Here is an 18041-nt window from a genome sequence, read left to right on the forward strand (position 1 = left end):
GGGAGTAGAAGAAACATTACTTCTGTCACCAAACTTGCAAGGGAAGTTTATCACACTGGGATAATCAGATACCCTAATAACATCAGAGCAGGCCTATTTATCCTTTTTTATTACTCCTGCAATTGACGATAAAAGCTGATCTTGCCATTCAAAAGTCTTCTATGCACACTATTTTCTACATTACATAAGGACCTCCAGAACATATATGAAGGCTGGAAAGATGTTAAGTAGGTAGTATTTTTGAGTGCTGCTATCCCATGTTTTAAACTTCATGCCTCTGATTACAAAAACAAAAAGAAACACTAGCTATTTATTTCCAATTCATGCCTCTTTTCTGATGTGTGTGTGGTGGTGGCCGTGGTGGTGGGGTGTTCATGAGGCTCAAACTCAGGGGCCTGGGTGTTGTCCCTGAGCTTTTTCATTCAAGGCTAGCATCCTACCACTTGGAGCCACAGAACCACTTCTGGTTTTCTGATGGTTAACTGGAGTTAAGAGTTTCATGGATTTTCCTATCCAGGCTTGCTTTGAATCATAATCTTCAGATCTCAGGCTCATGAGGAGCTAGGATTATAGGAGCGAGCCATTGGTGCCTGGCAATTGAAGCTTCTTACTATGAAAATAAAACAAGTCCAACATTTTTTACACTCTTGATTTAGATATCTATCGATTAACTTTAGAGGGGGCAGGCATAAGATTAGCTAGGTCATATGTGTTTTCAGGGAGATTGTCTTAAAAAAACCTCTAAAAATTAGGCAATAATACAGTAATAAAACAGTAACAATAGAAATATACTTCCTTTCAACTTTATTTCAAAAGGCTCTTTATAGCCAAACAAAGAAAATAGGTGAAAGATGTGAACTATACTTTATAGTATATATAAATGCTGATATACAAGAAAATAAGGTGATTTTAAGGATTAATTTTAGAGCACAAACTTCCAGAGTTTTTCTTTAAGATTAACATGTTATACCACCTTTCTAGTCCCAGGGGCCTGGCTGAACCTGATTCCCTGTGCTTAAGAACTATGGCTACCTGATTTCAGTGACTGTGGCTCCTTAAGCTTCTGGGCTTCATTTGACAGAAAACGACACTTCATATAAATATTTGTATAAATTAAGGTTTAAAGTCCATATAACAATCATCTCAAAATTAGTCTGTTTCACAGCTGTGTATAAAAACAGTACTTTAATATATAATTTTGGCCTTTTACAAAGAAAGCACTTCTTCATATTCTGGAAATGCAATCAAGTGGTAGCATTAAGAATGCTCTATTTTTAATAATCAAATCTACATATCTCTCAAGCATATGACTTGGTAAGAGAAAGTAAAATATCTGAAGTATAAAAAAATATAGAATACTGCCCCACCCCCAGGTTGATGTTAGCGGTTTGTTAAGACATTTGTGCTTGATCCAAGTCCATCTGGCTTCAGGCTGCTCTTCACATCCATCCTTCTATCTGCCACAAGGGCCTTCTTAGGGATAGGGGCCATCTAAATGAACCAAGAAACAAGCCACGGGTAAAATGACAGGAAGAACTGGAAGCCATCTTATCACTACTTACTCCACAATGGCATCTAATACAAAGAAAAACATCATACCCCTCAACAATACACATTTTCCTGCATTTGAATTTGATTATGACAAAACCTTGCACCATCTGTCTCAATGTATCATGCTTGCTAGCCTTTTTTTTTTTAAACACATTTCTAACCAGGCACTGTGCTATACATAACTCATTTTTCTCCCAAACAATCCTACGAAGTGGATAGTGATGACTGACTGAACTGATAAAGTAAGGGAGGCTTAGAGAAATAAGTTGTACAGGCTCACAAAATCTATGACTTCCTAAGCCCAGAGTACCTGACTTTAGAGCCATGGTTATAACTCTCTGCAAGATGGAGCTCAGCCATACCCTTCATACCTTAGGAGGCAATGGGGATTCTAGCTGTCGTCCAAGGAATGAAAGCAAACGCCTCCAGATGAGTCCACTTCCCATAAACATAATTCCCGTAATCAGCCAGAACACTCGATGGTCCTGAAACAGAACACAACGTTCATGATGAAAGGGTAGGGTGCTTAGAGATCTTTGAGTAGGCAACCTTGTTAGCTTGCTCACTGACTACTTATTTCTCATAACAAGGATTGCATGTAATCAAATCACAAAGTGATTTATTTAAGCCAGAGTTTTGCTATCGTGCCCAGGTTAGCCTTGAATTTCTGGGGATAGGAAACCCTCTTGCCTCTGCCTCCCAGGAAGTGTGTATAGAATGGAGTTAGGGTATTCATCCCATACTCCATAAACTTTCTCCAAAATTCTCAGGGTCAGAGGTATTCCAGACTCTGGAATATTTGAATGTATAAAATGACATATCTTTGGGTGTCTAAACACAAAATTAACATTTCGCACAATATTTCTAGTGAGACTGCATTTTGACAGGACCTCTCACTTGAGGTCAGTAATGAAATTTCCTACCTCTGGAATATTGGTGCTCAAATTACAGATTCTAGACAATTTCAGATGTTCACCTATGCACATACAAATGACACTGAACGCAAAAGATCTGAGCGGTGGGCTGGAGTTAACTAGACAAAGGTGGAAGTGAAGAGAAGGGGCCAGAGGCAGTACACCTAAGAAGCAAGGATGGACCTGAACAGAGTGGCTGCAGATACAGGGATCTGAATTTGTGTGAAGGTTAATCAAAAGCTGTGTGAGTGAATGCTGGACATGACTGACACCTGTAAGCTTTGCTGTGGAGAATAGATGGGAAGATTCCTGTAGTTGAGGACATTCGGGCCAGACCAGGTAAAAAGTTATCAAGATCCTATCTCAAAAGATGGCTAGGTATGGTGGTTTACCCTGAGAAGTCCAGCTATGTAGGAGGCAGAGGTGGGAATCATAATCGGAGGCCAGCCTTAAGCAAAAATGTGAGATTCTACTTTAAGAAGCAAAACATTCTGAGGGTATGGCTCAAGTAGTAGAGTGTCTGCCTAGCAAGTATGATGCTGAGTTCAAACTCCAATACCACCAAAAAATAATGACCACTGAATGCTTGTATGCATAACAGTGACAATCAGATTTATATCTTCTATTATTTTGTAGGGATTCTGGGGCTTGAACTCAAGGTTTTGGATATCTCTTGGCTTTTTTTCCACTAAAGGTTGGCTATCACTTGAGCCATAGCTCCACTTCTGCTTTTTTAGTAGTTAGAGATAAAGGTCACAGCCTTCCCTGCCTGGTCTGGCTTCATACTACAATGTCAGCATACTGAGCAGCTAGGATTGTAAGTATGAGTCACTGGTGGCTGGCCAGACTTATATCTTTCAAGACCACTTTTTAAAGTTCACAGTGGTCCTCAAGAGAGATGATATGGGCTGGACTAGGATTTGGTCTCAGAGACAGCAGGCTTGATAAATTAGAAACACAAAACTGTCAACCACTCTTTCAGATCAGCTAGAAGTATTACAGTAAATTGTTCTCTGAAAACACAAGGTTATGGAAATTTATTAACACAAAAGGGCAGGAGAGCTGAGTAGAAAATACAAGTCTTTGGGTTGAAATACTAATGCTTATTTTCTAGATTTGTGTCTGGGATAAATTCCTTAAATTTTCTAAGTCTCTGTTTTTCTTATCTACCAAGTAGGGATGATATATCTACTTGCATAAAGTTGCAATATTGAGCCCAATAAAGTATCATACTTCTAGTTCCACTGACAAATAAGAACTAATGTCATCAATTTTAAGTAAATTACACTTCATATTTATTTCACTATCTATGGGAATATGCATATATGCTTATACCCATTAAAAAACGGATCTTTTCCAGGCATGGTAGTGCCAGTCCCAGAAAAAAACATGAGATCTTATCTGAAAAAGCCAAAAGGACTGGGGGGTGGTCTGTCCCAAGCGGGAGAGCACCGAGTTTAATCCCAGCACTAACAAATGTATTTTCAAATCATTTAGAACAACCTCCCCCCCCCCCCGCCAAGTTATTTAAAAATACATTCTTACCTCTTCAAGGGACGATTCCAAATTCATTCCAAAAGCAACTCCCATCAGTCCAAAAAGAGAAAGAGAGAAGGTTCCCATGGTCAACTGTAGATTTAACCTCATCATCACATTCCGGTGGCTGCGAGGGAGAACACCAACTCAAAACACAAGACTTACGAACCATGTACTAAATAATACAGATTACGTGGACTTGCTCTGCATTTCTGAACATACCAACAAGCCTGTGTGGTAGTTACAGATGATGATGGTGGCATAGATCCTTAAATGCTTTTTTAAAACCTTTACAATATTTTATAAGGAAAATACACAGTGTTTTACATAGTGATTTCTTACCTATCTAGATTGATGAAGATGATACTCTGTGAGTCATCAATCAGTACCCTGAGTTCATGAGCTTCATTAGAAAGATCTTCAGCCAATCGGTAGTAGTTTTCAAGGAGCAATTCCATCTCTTCTGCATGGTCAATTCCAGTACTGCTCTTTTCACTTCAAAGAGTTAACATAGTTAACATCCTCTCAATAAGTATATCACGTATTTAGTGCCCAAAACTTCAGCCATCATTTTAAAAAATAGCCTTTACCTTTTCTACTCTTGTAACAAGTGACTCTAATGAGAGGCCATGTCAACTGTTCCTAAATATCATACTACATAGGTAAATTGAGGACTAAGGTTCCATCTTTACATAGGCTAGTTAGCTTCACTATGGCCCTTAGCCCCAATCTAAGATTCATATGTTCTACCTGTCAAAGATCAAATATTAATGTTGAAGAGTTGGATCTTAAGTCACTACCAAGCAAAATAAAGCCCAAACTAGAAATGAACATAAAGAAAATTTCCTTTTCAAGGTGAATCTATAATGTAATTTTCACAAATGAAGAGGAAATTCTTTGTTTTTGGAGACATGTTCTCGTTATGCAGCTCAGGCTGGCCTTGGACTTGAGACTCTCCTGCTTCAGCCTTTCAAGTGCCAGGAAAATAATAGGCACGTGTGACCATTGCTGGTCTAATACACAACTATTTGGTTCTCCTTGACTTATATCCATAATTCCTATCAATAAAGAGGATAAAGCTGGGCGCCGATGGCTCACACCTGTAATCCTGGCTACTCAGGAGGCTGAGATCTGAGGATAGCGGTTCAAAGCCAGACCAAAGCACTAAAGTCCATGAGACTTTCATCTCCAATTAACTGCCAGAAAACTGGAAATGGTGCCGTGGCTCAAGTGGTAGAGAGTGAGCCTTGAGCTAAAGAGCTCAGAGACAGCTCCCAGGCCCAGAGTTCAAGCCCCATAACTGACCAAAAAAAAAGAGGCTAAAGCTGGGATCTGATAGCTCACACTTATAATCTTTGTAAGCTATTTAGGAGGCTGAGATTAGAGAATTGAAATTCAAAGCCGGTGTAGGTAGAAAAGGCTATGAGGTTCAATGTCCAGTCAACCAGCAGAATGTCACATGTAGGTGCAGCTCAAGTGGCCATCCCTAAGCAAGCATGTGTGATCACACAAACAAGATGATATACTATGTAAAACATGTCATGAAGCATGGAAAAGACTGATCAGCCTAAAGAAAGCAAATATGAAGCAGTGAAAGAAATTTCATTACATTTAAATGCTATCCACCAAACATCCCATAAACTCTTTAATTTCATTCCTTATTACACTATAAATAACCAATTGCTCAAAAAATGCTTAAAGAATCGGTACAGACCATGAATCCTATATAAATTTTTTAAAAAATGTCTTTCATTTCTGATACTGTTCTGCCAAGAACAAAAATACTTTTGATATTTAAAAAGAAACTAACTGGGCAGAAAGCATGGCCTAGTGGTAGAGTGCTCTCCTAGCATGCATGAAATCCTGGGTTCAATTACTTGGTGCGATGTACACAGAAAAAGCCAGAAGTGGTGCTGTGACTCAAATGGTAGAGTTACCCTTGAGAAAAAGGGTGTCTAAGGACAGTGCCCAGACCCTGAGTTCAAGCCCCAGGACTGGCAAACAAACAAACAAAAACCCTAAAGCAACCAGAAGAGTAATATTTCTAAGTTCACAGGAGATAAAGTTTGTATGCATTTTATATTAGACCAAACTTACAGGATTTATGCTGATGTCTTGTCCCTCTTATCCCCCCCCTCACCCTTCCCAGCTCCTCACTCTAGGTACATGCCACTTTGCTGGTTTGTCCCATGAAAATGAAGATCTATCTTTATATTCATCCCAGCCCAGCAAGGTTGGGATCCAGTGTACACTCAACATGTATTCCTTACATAAATCAGAGGCAAGGGAAAAAGTGACTGAGGAGGAAATGCCCATATTCTCTATTCTTGAAAAATATTCTCCATGGAATATCACACTGAAGAAAAAACATGGACGAGTCCATGAGGAAAGAAACAAGGATAGAGTCTACTTACAAGACCTGTGGGTCACTCCATTTGGTCAGACAAAGCTCTTCTAGTAACTCCTCATCATCCAAGATCTCCAAAATTGACTCTTTGAAAGTTTTAATATCTGTTTCTAACTCTGACAGACTGTAAGAAGAGTCACACAGAAATACAATGGCATAAACTGGTAGTAAAATTTCCTTCTAAGAATAGTGCCTTTTAAGGATATCCTATCAAGTAAATCCTCATCACTCAAAGGGAAACAATGACTAACAAACATTTTGATAATTTTCGTGCAAATTAGGAACAAATTCCCAAACCAAAACTAAATACATTGGCAAAATGAATTAGTAATAAGAAAATATAAGTTTCAGCTGGAGGCATGGCTAAAGTGGTAGTAGTACCCACCTACAAATATAAATTTTAGCATATATATCTATCTCCCAGAAACATAACCATTTTTAATTTAGGATATTTGTACTGGAAATTTATTTTTATTAATAATATGTCAAGACCATAAACTTTCATTTTTAAAATTTAATTTTTGTGATGCTTGGGATCAAATATAGGACCCTGTTGCACAGTAACCAAGTGCTTTATCATCAAGTTATATTTCTGCCCCCTGACTATTCGATGTTCCTTCCATACTAGGTAGGAACTGACTGAGCCATGGGCCTCAAATATGCTATGTCAAACATTTTACCACTTGGGCCACATGATTAACCCCTTTGCATTTTTTCTTTTTGTCACTACTGAGATTTAAACTTAGGGCTTCCTGCTTGCTCAGCTTGCTTGTTTGTAAGACACACCTCCAGCTGTGATGCTTTTTGCTGGTTATTTTGGAGATGGAGTCTTGAGGCCTCCTATTCATGTACTACAATGCCTGGTTTATTGGTAGGGATGAGATCTCACTAACTTTTTATTTGAGCTGTCCTCCGGATGTTAAATCTCTAAGTAGCTTGAATTACAGGTATGAGCCCTTTTGCCTGGCCTACTTATTCTTTAAGAAATTTTCTGACACTATGTTTATTTATTGAAAAAATTCTAGAAAAAGAGAACATGGACCTGGGGGTGTGTGCAAGAACAGGATTTGAATTTAAATTTCATATATGAGCTTATCAGTTTAGATAAACTACTTAAATCCTAAATTCTCATCTTTAAAATGAAGACAACATGGTAACTAAGTGGGAACTTACAAATGGATGAGCAGAGTCAATATCACAGATGAGCTTCACTTATAAAATATTTCACGCAAAATATCTCTTCTGCAAATATTATGTATTGTGCCTCATTTAGCTAAGCAGCCTACATGTTTTTTTTTTTTTCCTACATGTTTTCTTAAAAAATGTATAACATTGGTCCAGGAGTTTAGCCTAGTGGTAGAGTGCTTGCCTAACATGCATAAAAACCTGGGTTCGATTCCTTGGTACCACATATATAGAAAAAAGCCAGAAGTGGTGCTGAGGCTCCAGATGGTAGAGCTCTAGCCTTGAGAAAGTCCAAGGACAATCTTGGCAGTGAAGACAAAGTAAATCATAAAAAAAGGTCATTACTGGTAGCAAGACTAGCTGATATTTAAAAAAGATTCTAGAACCATTCTAATGTTATATATGAATTTATGTTAAATATTTCACTAATAAGAATACTGAAACAAATTTTAAGAAATTTGTCTTTACAACATTCATATTTACCTTTTACCATTCTGTAGTAGGATATGCAATTTGCTTCTGTCTACAGAAGAATGTTTGGGATCCACTAAAGCGTCCAATGTCTCAAGGATGAGTGGCTGCAAAATGCGGTGTTTCTCTTGAAGAGTACTGACCTAGACAACAACATGACCTTTCATAAGAATTAACCTTTTTTAGAATTCTTGGGGTTAGCGAATCCTCTGATTAAATACAGAAACTTGTTATAGCTAGAACTGTTAATATTTCAGATTCAATGATGGAATCATCTATGGATGATTCAAAAACTATACCTCCTGAGTTAAGAGAACTACGCTCAATATTTTCCATCAGGCTGAGATTTGGTTGAAAGAGAAGTAACTCAGACAAGAGTTCCCCCGAGCTGGGCATGATGGCTCACACTTGCAATCCTACTCAGGAAGCTGAGATCTGAGGATCGTGGTTTAAAGCTAGCCCAGGCACTAAAGTCTGTGAGACTCTTATCTCCAATTAACCACTAGAAAACCAGAGGTAGGGTGGTAGCCTTAGGCTGAAGAGCTCAGGGACAGCACCCAGGCCCAGAGTTCAAGCCCCATGGATGGACAAAAAAAAAGTTCTCCCTACAGATTACTATGAAAGAATGAGTTTCATTATTTCTTCCTCCTCCTCCTCCTCCTCCTCCTCCTCCTCCTCCTCCTCCTCCTCCTCCTCCTCCTCCTCCTCCGCTGCTGCCGCTTTTTTTTTTTTGTACTGGAGACCAAACTCAGTACATTGCACTTGCTAGACAAATGCTTTGCCATTAAGATACATCCCAGCCTTGAGTCATTCATTTCTTAAAATCAAATCTACTATTCCATGATTAAAACAAATTTTACCTTCAGTATATAATACTTCTGTTCTTTATAAAGAGAATACAGTTCAAGATTCTAGCTACTTAGGAGGCTGAACTCTGGGCCTGGGTGCTGTCCTGAGCTCTTCAGCTCAAGGCTACAGCCCTACCCTTGAGCCAAGTCCCACTTCCTGTTTTCTAAGGGTTAACTGGAGATAAGAGACAGGTTTTTTTGTGCCCAGGCTGGCTTTGAACGTTGATTCTCAGATCTCAGCCTCCTGAGTAGCTAGGATTACAGGCGTGAGCCACCATGCTTGCACCAATTCTTGCATGTAGTTAGCTCCTAAATACTACTGAGGGGAAAAAAGAAAATGAGAGTGGTAGAGACCAGTAGTAAACCACTCTCGTTTGGGGCATGACAGGATTCCAAGACATCCTTTACTATCAATTTATGGTGGAGGCGGGGGGGGGGGGGGGGGGGGGGGGGGGGGGAGGAGGTGGAATCACTAGAAGAATTATGTATGGTTTTTGAGTAAGTCTAGGTCTCAAAGTGAGGCATTACTTAGCAACTTCGAAGGATCTGCACAATAAACAGAAAAATGATTAAATAATATATATGTGTAGGCACAAAATATACATAGTTTAGAGAGAAAAAGGAATGCATTTAAAATTTGACTTTTAACATATATTTAGGATTAAGTATTTTCAATTCGTGCCCTACATTACAGTTGTTATAATCATATAAAAGGAGCCAACTTGAAATGTGCTTCATTAAGTGTTATACACTCTACTACACCTAGAGTCTTTAGTTCTCTTTGAGAGGATCATGAAATTTAGGAATGAGTACTATCTCTATCAGGACCCTTAAAAATATTTCTGACTGGGAGAACATCACTGAATATCAACTTATCTCACCCTCAGTAGCATTTAAAACCCAACAAAGTGAAGGAACTAAATAAAACAGGCTTACCCAGTATTGTAGGAGTGCTTCTATTGCTCTGAACTCAAAAGGTAAAGGGTATGTGACAAGCTGACCCTCTCCAGCCAGTTGAGATGGGAGTTCCCGGAACAGCCATTGCTCTAAATTTAAATTACGATAATCTAGTATTAGCAGACACTCTGGAGTTACCACAGCTTTCAAATACTGTAAAAAGAAAATTAAAAAGTATATAAGTATGTGTATCTATTCATGACAAACATTTATATATATGTGTATATTCATATGTATCCAAGTGATAGAGCTGTAGAAAACAATAGACTGCATATCACTGGGTTTAACATGTTACCGATTTTGTGTTACAACCAAATCAAATCATATTCTTTTTAAAATGAATGAATACTAAAATATAAATGTCTTGATACCTCTAATTCACTTTCGGGAGAAATGGAATTATATAATGCGTATGTTCATCAAGACTTGTAATTGTGAGAAATACAAGGAAAGATAAAGACTTTTTAAATATCATCATTTATTAACCTAGTTAGAAATCTTACATATAAAACTTAGCTTTGGAGCTCTTTTTATTTAGAATGGAGTAGGAAATCAGAAATATCTCTAAAGCGAGATGGCATCTTTTATGTTGCGAGATTTAGAAGTAGCCACTGTATTGGTCACATAGAAAGTAGGAATGGTTTTATTTTTGTGTGTTATTTTCAATTATGAAAAATTTTTAAATAAAAAGTTAAAAGACTATATAATGAACATAACTTAGACCATATAAGCAATAGTTTATTAAGTTTGTTTTCTAGAGAAGAATCACCTGGATTATTTTGAATAACTCAAAAATTATTGAATGTTAGATAAATGGACAAAAATCTGCCCTCAAAGATATAAAAAAACAAGTACACACCCATTTCAGAGTAAATACCAACTAGAAAAAGTGTCTCTTGATCTATTTTAGGATGCTAAACTTTCACACAACAGAACAATTATTGTCCATGTTAACTCTGAATCACTAAGGAAAGTCAAATTTCGTGTTCTGAATAGGCAAGGGAAATTCAATATATTTTGGAAAGCTTTAAAAATCTAAATTAAGGTTTCAAAGTCTGATAGATCCCGGCTATTCGAAAAACCAGAAAACAATAACTATACTGCAATCACACATAACTGAAGACAACCAAAATATAACTATTACAAATCAAGATTCTCTTATAATTTCAGAAAGTAGAGACTACTTCATTCCAGTAGAGAATGAAAACCACAGTCAGATTTTTCCCAACATAAAATGGAGCAGTGATATACCTAGTTAATATAATCCATGTGAGAAGAAGTCTGCTAATAATGTATTAGACTACACAATGGTCCATTTTTATTCTGAAATTACTTCCAACCGAGCCATTGACCAGAATGTCTAGAAGTAACATTGCAAGGCTGTGGCAGAAGGTTGTAGATGAATGTAATGCCCCTTACCTCCATTCTCATGATGATCCTGTTGTTTCTGGTGGTGATGCTCATCACGTGCTGAAACCTCAAATCTCTGGCTTGAAGACCTAACTCCTGATATAATTCTGTTTTCTTCTTTTCTATTAAAAGAAGAGTGGGCTTAACTAATAATTTGGACAGTTCTATTATTCCCATACCCAGTTTCACATTAAAAAACATACTCAGGCTAACTTTATTCCCTTCTCATTTTTTCTATACTTCATAACCTTGTTGGGACACTGGTAATTTGAATATGAATTTTGTACAACTATGTTCTGTAACTACAAGATCATATTCAATATGAAACATCTGTGAACAATTAAGTGTGATTTTGTTCTTCTCCAAATACAAAATGACTGAATTAAGTCAGTTCTCACACCAAATTGTCCTACTTGAAAACTGTTTATTACCTAAGAGAAGTTTAAGATATATTGGTTGTAGGAGTATCTGTACTTTTAGTGACATTTATTTATTTATTTATTTATTTATTGACAGTCTTGGGGCTTGGACTCAGGGCCTGAGCACTGTCCCTGGGCTTTCCTCAAGGCTAGAGCTCTGTCACTTGAGTCACAGCTCCACTTCTGGCTTTTTCTGTGTATGTGGTACCAAGGAATTGAACCCGGGTCTTCGGGCATGCTAGGCAAGCACTCTACCACTAGGTCACAATCCTGGCCCTTGTACTTGTAGTGACAAACCACACCTGTGATAGGGTTAAAACTAGGAAAATCTTTTGAAGGGGATATTGAATGGAAACTACACTATGACCTTAAAAATCTGAAGTCACACTGGCAATATCTGCTTTTCTCCTCTTCCTCTTCCTTTCTCCCTCTCCTTCTTCTGCCTCCTTATTCAGTGGTGCTGGGGATTGAATTTAGTCTCCCATTTGAGCTATAACCCAGCATCTTCATTTAATTTTCATAAGTAGCTATTCACAGGGCACAGGAGTGGCAGAGCTTCACGAGACTACCATTTCCCCTAATACAATGTCAGAGATATAATGGGATTCTATCCTAACATGCTTTGGAATGAATTATAAGGGAAACTGACAGGATAGGGCCAACTGAAAAAAGTGTCTGTGTTCTACCTCTATTTTCCAAAAGTCTCCTTCAATACCATGTTGGAGTCAGTGTGGCTCCTTCCAGAGTGAAGTAATTCTGGGAGAATATGCCTAGTCTAGGAATTATCAACTTTACTTAGGAATGAAGGACAAATGCTGGGCAAAGACCCCTACACATCTGTATATAGAAAGAATATTCTTGAAACATGACAACTCCCAAATTTCCACTAGACTCAATAACTGATTTAAAAAGTGACTTAGAAAAAAAACCAGACTTACCAAAAGAAGTAACATTTCCTTCTTTGTCAAATTTTGTCTGAGTATAGAAGAAAATCGAGTGTTATGTCTCTCTAATTAGTTTAAGACATTGAATTATATTAAAAATACTGAAACCACAAGTGACATTCTCTACGTTAAATATAATTGTAAGCACTAAAAGAAAACTCCCCTTTTCCTTTGCTAGGGTAAACTTGACCTTGAGTTAACTTTATCTTGTTTTCTCTGGAAATCTGATAAAGGAGATCCAGTGGTATCACTAGGTATCACTTGATGTTGCTCTAGTTCACTTCTTGGGTTTTACTTCTCTTTAGACAAGAAATATGGCTTGTCATCAATCTAAGTGTGCCCCTTGAGGCTAAGAAGTCTCTACACACCAGATGTGTAGAAATGGTCTATTCAAATAGTTTGAAGAGAGGATGTGATGCATAAATTATACCCTTTTCCTAAAGTAGAGGTATATTTTTCTGTAATACCTTTCTAGAATTTGAATACTAACAAAATGACATGTAAAAAATCTAGACAGTGGGGCCAGGAGTTTGGCCTAATGGTAGAGTGCTTGCCTAGCATGCACGAAGATCTGGGGTTCAATTCCTCAGTACCACATACATAGAAAAAGCCAGAACTTGGTGCTGTGGCTGAAGTGGTAAAACTCTAGCCTTGAGAAAGCCTAAGGACAGTGCTCAGACCCTGAGTTTAAGCCCCAGGTATGGGGAAAAAAAATATCTAGGTAGTGGACTGTATTATTTACTGTGAAATGCACTTTTTTTTCCTAGAAAAAAAAAAGTAGCTGTGGGCAAACCAAGTCTTGAGTTATGTGGAAATATATGAATGCTGTGTTAGTAAGAACACAATAGAAACCCACAGCATACACTTTAGCTTGCGTCTCATGACTCAAGATCAATATGAATATATAAGTAGCATAAAACATCCATAGTAAGGGGACGTTTTATTAAAGGAAGTTTTATATTTGTGTAATACAGGTTCTTCCATCCTTGGGATTACTCCATAAACATGTATCTACTAAAGGCAAATTTATAAAATAAAACTATTCAGTTACATGCCAGGATGAATTTTAGAGAAAAACAAGTTAGCATTTTACTGAATGTTTGTTTCTTTTTCAAATAAAAGACATTCATGATACACCTAATTCTTTACACGCTCTATTTCCAACAGCATATACTAAGTATATTATGCGTAATTTTCTTTCAATGAGATACCTTAAAAATATTATATAAATTGACTTTCCCAAAGGTTTACTTTATATTTAGTTTGTTTCCTAAACACATTATTTCAAGTAACGTCAGTTGATGAAAAAAGGTAAAGGAGGATAAATATGAAGAACAAATTTTATGCTTACACTAACCGTTATGATTTGTTAAACTTACTAACACAGTATAATTTTAAATACATGAGTTACTTTAACCCTCACAACAATTTTATAAAGTAGGCTTATTCCTACTTTAACTTATTCCTAAGTTAACAAAGATGTAGTCTACCTAGTTACTAGCAAAAGGTAGAGTTGAGATTGTAGTTTAGGACATTTGGCTCAGATCAAGCACTTACCTTTAAAATCAAACTTGTAGAAAAGCTTATTTAAAAAAAAAAAAGCTGCAGAAACACATCCGGTTCCTATGTAACTTGCATTCGGGCTACCCTCATTTTATCAGGTATACTATATACTCACCACAGTAAATACCTGGGCTACACTGGCTAACGTGGCTTGAGAGACATCAGATGTTCTGAACCGATGCACTTCACCTAAGAATTACAGAATTCCCCATGATCACACAATTGATATTCATTCACAGAACTAAAATACAATTCTCATACTGAGACTTCAGAATATTTTTCCCCATGCTTCTAAATGATCAACTTTAGTCTTGGAGCCACCTTGAATGGATATATCAATACCCCTACCACTTCAAACTATCTTAGAAATGATCATATTCCTTCTTACACGTATCAAAACTCACTCTGAACCATGAGTTTGGGGTTGCAAAAAAGGATTTACTTTTTGCACTTGCTTCTAAGTCTTGGTCTACAAGTTAAACACACAGAGTAGTGCTAACTCAGATTTTTTTTAAACCCTTTTTCCTGAATAAACATTTGTTAATTTGCTAGGTAAATTGTGTTATATTTGGCAGGCCACACACACGTATCCACGTTATCAGTACTGCTTTCCCCTTTCATTTATATTTCCTAAAGCTTCTTTGTTTGTCAGAGCTTGAACTCTGGGCCCTAGGCATTGTCCCTGAGCTCTTCAGCTCAAAGATACCGCCCTACCCCTTGAGCCACACCAGCACTTCCGATTTTCTAGTGGTTAATTGGAGACTTTAGTGCCAGGCTGGCTTTGAACCGCGATCCTCAGATGTCAGCCTCCTGAGTAGTTAGGATTACAGGCGTGAGCCACCGTGCCCGGCAACCTAAAGGTTTCTTTTTTAACCTTTACTTTTTTAAAAAATGTGTTGGCGGTGGGCTTTGTCCTTAGCATTTTTGCTTAAGCGTAATGGTGCTCTACCATTTGGGTCACAGCTCCACTTCCGGCCTTTTGCTGGTTAACTGGTGTGTGTGTGTGTGGGGGGGAGTCCCGTGGACACATTCCTGCCAGGGCTTCAAACCGTAATCCTCAAATCTGGGACTCCTGACTGGCAAGGCTTACAGCGAGCGTCCAGCAAGAGTCCCGCTATCAGGCTGTCTGCTAAAGATCATTTAAAACAGTCTTCTCCAGACGACTCACCATGTGTCTTCAATTCCTCGGTGTCCCCCCCCCTCCCAGCCCCCCTCCCCTGTACAACGGGTACAACTGTATACATGTGTCCGGGAGAAAGACACCGAAAGCAGGTTAGAGAAATTAATCATCATCATCCGTCAGGAAGCATATAGACGAAATTCTAGTATTAAAACACCTCTCCCAAGCGCACGACCGTCGGGTGACGACCACGGTGACGGGTGAGTACGACAAACGGCTCCCACTAAGGTCACCAGATTGGCAGTGGAGGGGAGAAGGCAGAGGTCAGGGCGGGTGGGTGGCCGGCAGGGCCCCGGCGGCCTCAGGCTCCGGGCACTGGGCCCCCGCTCCGAGCCCACGGGACGCCGCCCGCTGCGGGTGGTCCCGGTCCCTGGTGGAGTGCGGGAGAAGGGGGGTGGCGCCCAAGGTCGCGCCGAGGCCGGTCGCGGGCGCCGCGGGGCTTCGGCCGGTGGGTCCCGGGCCTCGGAGGGCCGTACCTGCGCAGCCGGGCCGGCGGAGCCCGCGTAGCGGCCAGGCCCGGCTCCTCCCGAGCAGGTGGGCGGCGCGGCCGCCGAGGGCAACCGGGCGAGCCACAGGGGTCAAACTCAAGGCCCAGGTACACAGGGTCCTCCGGGAGAGCCCCGCCGCGCGCGGCAGGAGCCCCGTCAGGCAGATTCCAGTGAGGCTCCGCAGGCATTCCATGACGCTGGAGCGACAAGGACAGGGTAGCCAGACCACAGCCCCTCATGCCGGCCGGTAAACTGCTCGGGCCGGCACCGTGGGACCCGGCGCTGCGGCTAGAACCGGGGCTGCTGCCTATGGGGCATGCGCAGACTCACGAGTTCCGGAGTGCGGGGGGGGGCGGGGGGGGGCGGGAAGCCACTGCGCATGCTCTGAAGTGGCCTGCGAAGCGGGGAGGCGTTCCCTACATCCGGGACCTTCTGAACCTGTTACCTACAAGGTTTAGGGACAGACAGGCCCTTGGAGTAGGTGAGATACACTGTTGCACATATGGAGACATCTAAATTGGGTGCTTCATCTCTTGGAGTGACCAGGATCACTTGCAAAAGTGTCAGTTATTCCTATTAGCTAGCAGTTATCAATGTGAAAAGGAAACCACTGGTGGCTCAGGCTGGCCCAAGCTTTGCAGTTTCTGACTATTTTCTTTTTTTTATTATTTTTATTGTAATTAATGAAAGGGTTACATGATATTTGCCAGATAGAAGGTGCATTAATTCACATACATTGATACCCTTTCACATGTCTTGGTACCCATTTCCCTCCCCCCACCCACCACCCTGGACTATTTTCATATAGAATGAAATCCACGATTTGGAAGTAAGGTGCTTACAACCATCCTCAAATTACTCATAATTTTTATGTGGTCAAAAGAATGGTGTAAGAATGGTGGATGGTGGGAGACAGGGACAAAAACATGAGAATGGGTATCAATGTGCGAGAAGTAATGCACCATTACCTGACGAATGTAACTGTAACCACTCTATACATTACTCCGACAAAAAAAAAAGAAAAGGAAAAAGGAATGGTGTACTAAACTTTTACTCGGGGAGACTAGCACATAAACTGCATGACTTAGACTTTATATTTAACAACATGTAAGGTAGCATCCGTTCCAAGCTACTATTTTGGGTGCCACTGAGAAAACGAATAGGTTATACTTTCTAAATACACCAGTTATAAGGCATATCCTAATTTCAGTCTTTATGAAAATAGTGATAATTTATTAGAGTTTGTGCATCTTTTTTTTTTTTTTTTTTTGCCAGTCCTGGGCTTTGGCTCAGGGCCTGAGCACTGTCCTTGGACTTTCTCAAGGCTAGAGCTCTACCACTTGAGCCTCAGCACCACTTCCGGCTTTTTTTTGTATGTATGTGGTACCAAGGAATCGAACCTGGGTCTTTGTGCATGCTAGGCAAGCACTTTAACCACCAGCCCGAGTTTGTGCATCTTTTTATGAGTTAATTAATGTATCTACCTTTCCACAGAAGTATTACAAGTTAGATGTGACTTTCACAGATTTCCATTGGCTGTGTGAACATGGAGTTAAGGAGATTCTTAGACTATTTTACAGGATCTTGGGAACTGGGATGAATGGAACAGGAATGGCCAAAGACAGAGAAATCCTCACAGAAAGAAACCAAATAGGATTCTATCACCAATCACCTGAAACACTTTGGACTGAGGCTTGGAGCGTATAGGACTCATGTGGTGTAATCATAGAAGCCACTTTATTTTTAACCTTTGCAATTCCTTTAATTTTGCTTATAGAAATAGTTCTTCCCTTGCAAACTGGGGCAGGTTGCATGACTTTTCTGGACCTACTGTTCTATGTTCTGCTTTCAGTCCATTAACTTAAAATATTTAGCCTATGTATTAGTTTCAGTTTACTAGTTTGCAATATTTAATCTTCATTCTCCCCAAAAATGTTTCTGTTGAGTCATCATGCTGTGTAAGCACGCTAAATATTAAAGGCAACTCATTCTACCTTAACAGAAGTACCTACATCCCTCACCAAACTCAGCAAATGCTTTTGTATTTCTTTCATTCATTTGTTCATGCAGTCCTGTATTTCACTAATATTGCCTGAGAATAAAAGATGCACCTAATATGAATCTAGGTTCAGGGAATACAAGCATAATGAAACAAAGACTCTGTGTGT

The 18041-nt window shown here is 39.4% G+C and overlaps 1 protein-coding gene and 1 non-coding gene across 3 annotated transcripts; both read right to left on the minus strand.

Moving 5' to 3' along the window:
• Positions 1–942: 942 nt before the first annotated feature.
• Mrs2 (magnesium transporter MRS2) lies at positions 943–16166 on the minus strand. Of its 2 annotated transcripts, none has more exons than XM_090356307.1 (11): positions 15862–16166; positions 14333–14394; positions 12637–12673; positions 11289–11401; positions 9849–10022; positions 8077–8207; positions 6416–6532; positions 4344–4496; positions 4011–4128; positions 1923–2036; positions 943–1491 (listed from the first exon to the last, which is right to left on the minus strand). In XM_090356307.1, exons 1-11 carry the CDS (start codon positions 16064–16066, stop codon positions 1381–1383), a joined length of 1335 nt encoding a protein of 444 aa, XP_090212433.1. In that variant the 5' UTR covers positions 16067–16166; the 3' UTR covers positions 943–1380. The 2 variants fall into 2 exon arrangements, with proteins under 2 accessions (XP_090212433.1, XP_090212432.1); XM_090356306.1 differs by having other exon boundaries at positions 14321–14394.
• On the minus strand, positions 14579–14702 carry LOC150048329 (small nucleolar RNA SNORA40). The gene has a single exon (XR_016539375.1). It is a non-coding gene; the product is annotated as a small nucleolar RNA SNORA40 (small nucleolar RNA).
• Positions 16167–18041: the final 1875 nt, after the last annotated feature.

Source organism: Megascapheus bottae, chromosome 22 (assembly GCF_031878675.1).
Source record: "Megascapheus bottae isolate mThoBot1 chromosome 22, mThoBot2.hap1, whole genome shotgun sequence".
Classification (NCBI taxonomy): Eukaryota; Metazoa; Chordata; class Mammalia; order Rodentia; family Geomyidae; genus Megascapheus; species Megascapheus bottae.

Bases quoted from the DNA above. Each gene is read 5' to 3' on its own strand.
- Mrs2 (XM_090356306.1), bottom strand. From the start codon at position 16,066: ATGGAATGCCTGCGGAGCCTCACTGGAATCTGCCTGACGGGGCTCCTG. The intron at 8,208-9,848 runs GTAAGCCTGTTT...GTTGTTGTCTAG, and splicing joins AAGCACTCCTACAATACTGG to GTCAGTACTCTTCAAGAGAA. The intron at 4,129-4,343 runs GTAAGAAATCAC...TCTCCCTCGCAG, and splicing joins ATCTTCATCAATCTAGATAG to CCACCGGAATGTGATGATGA.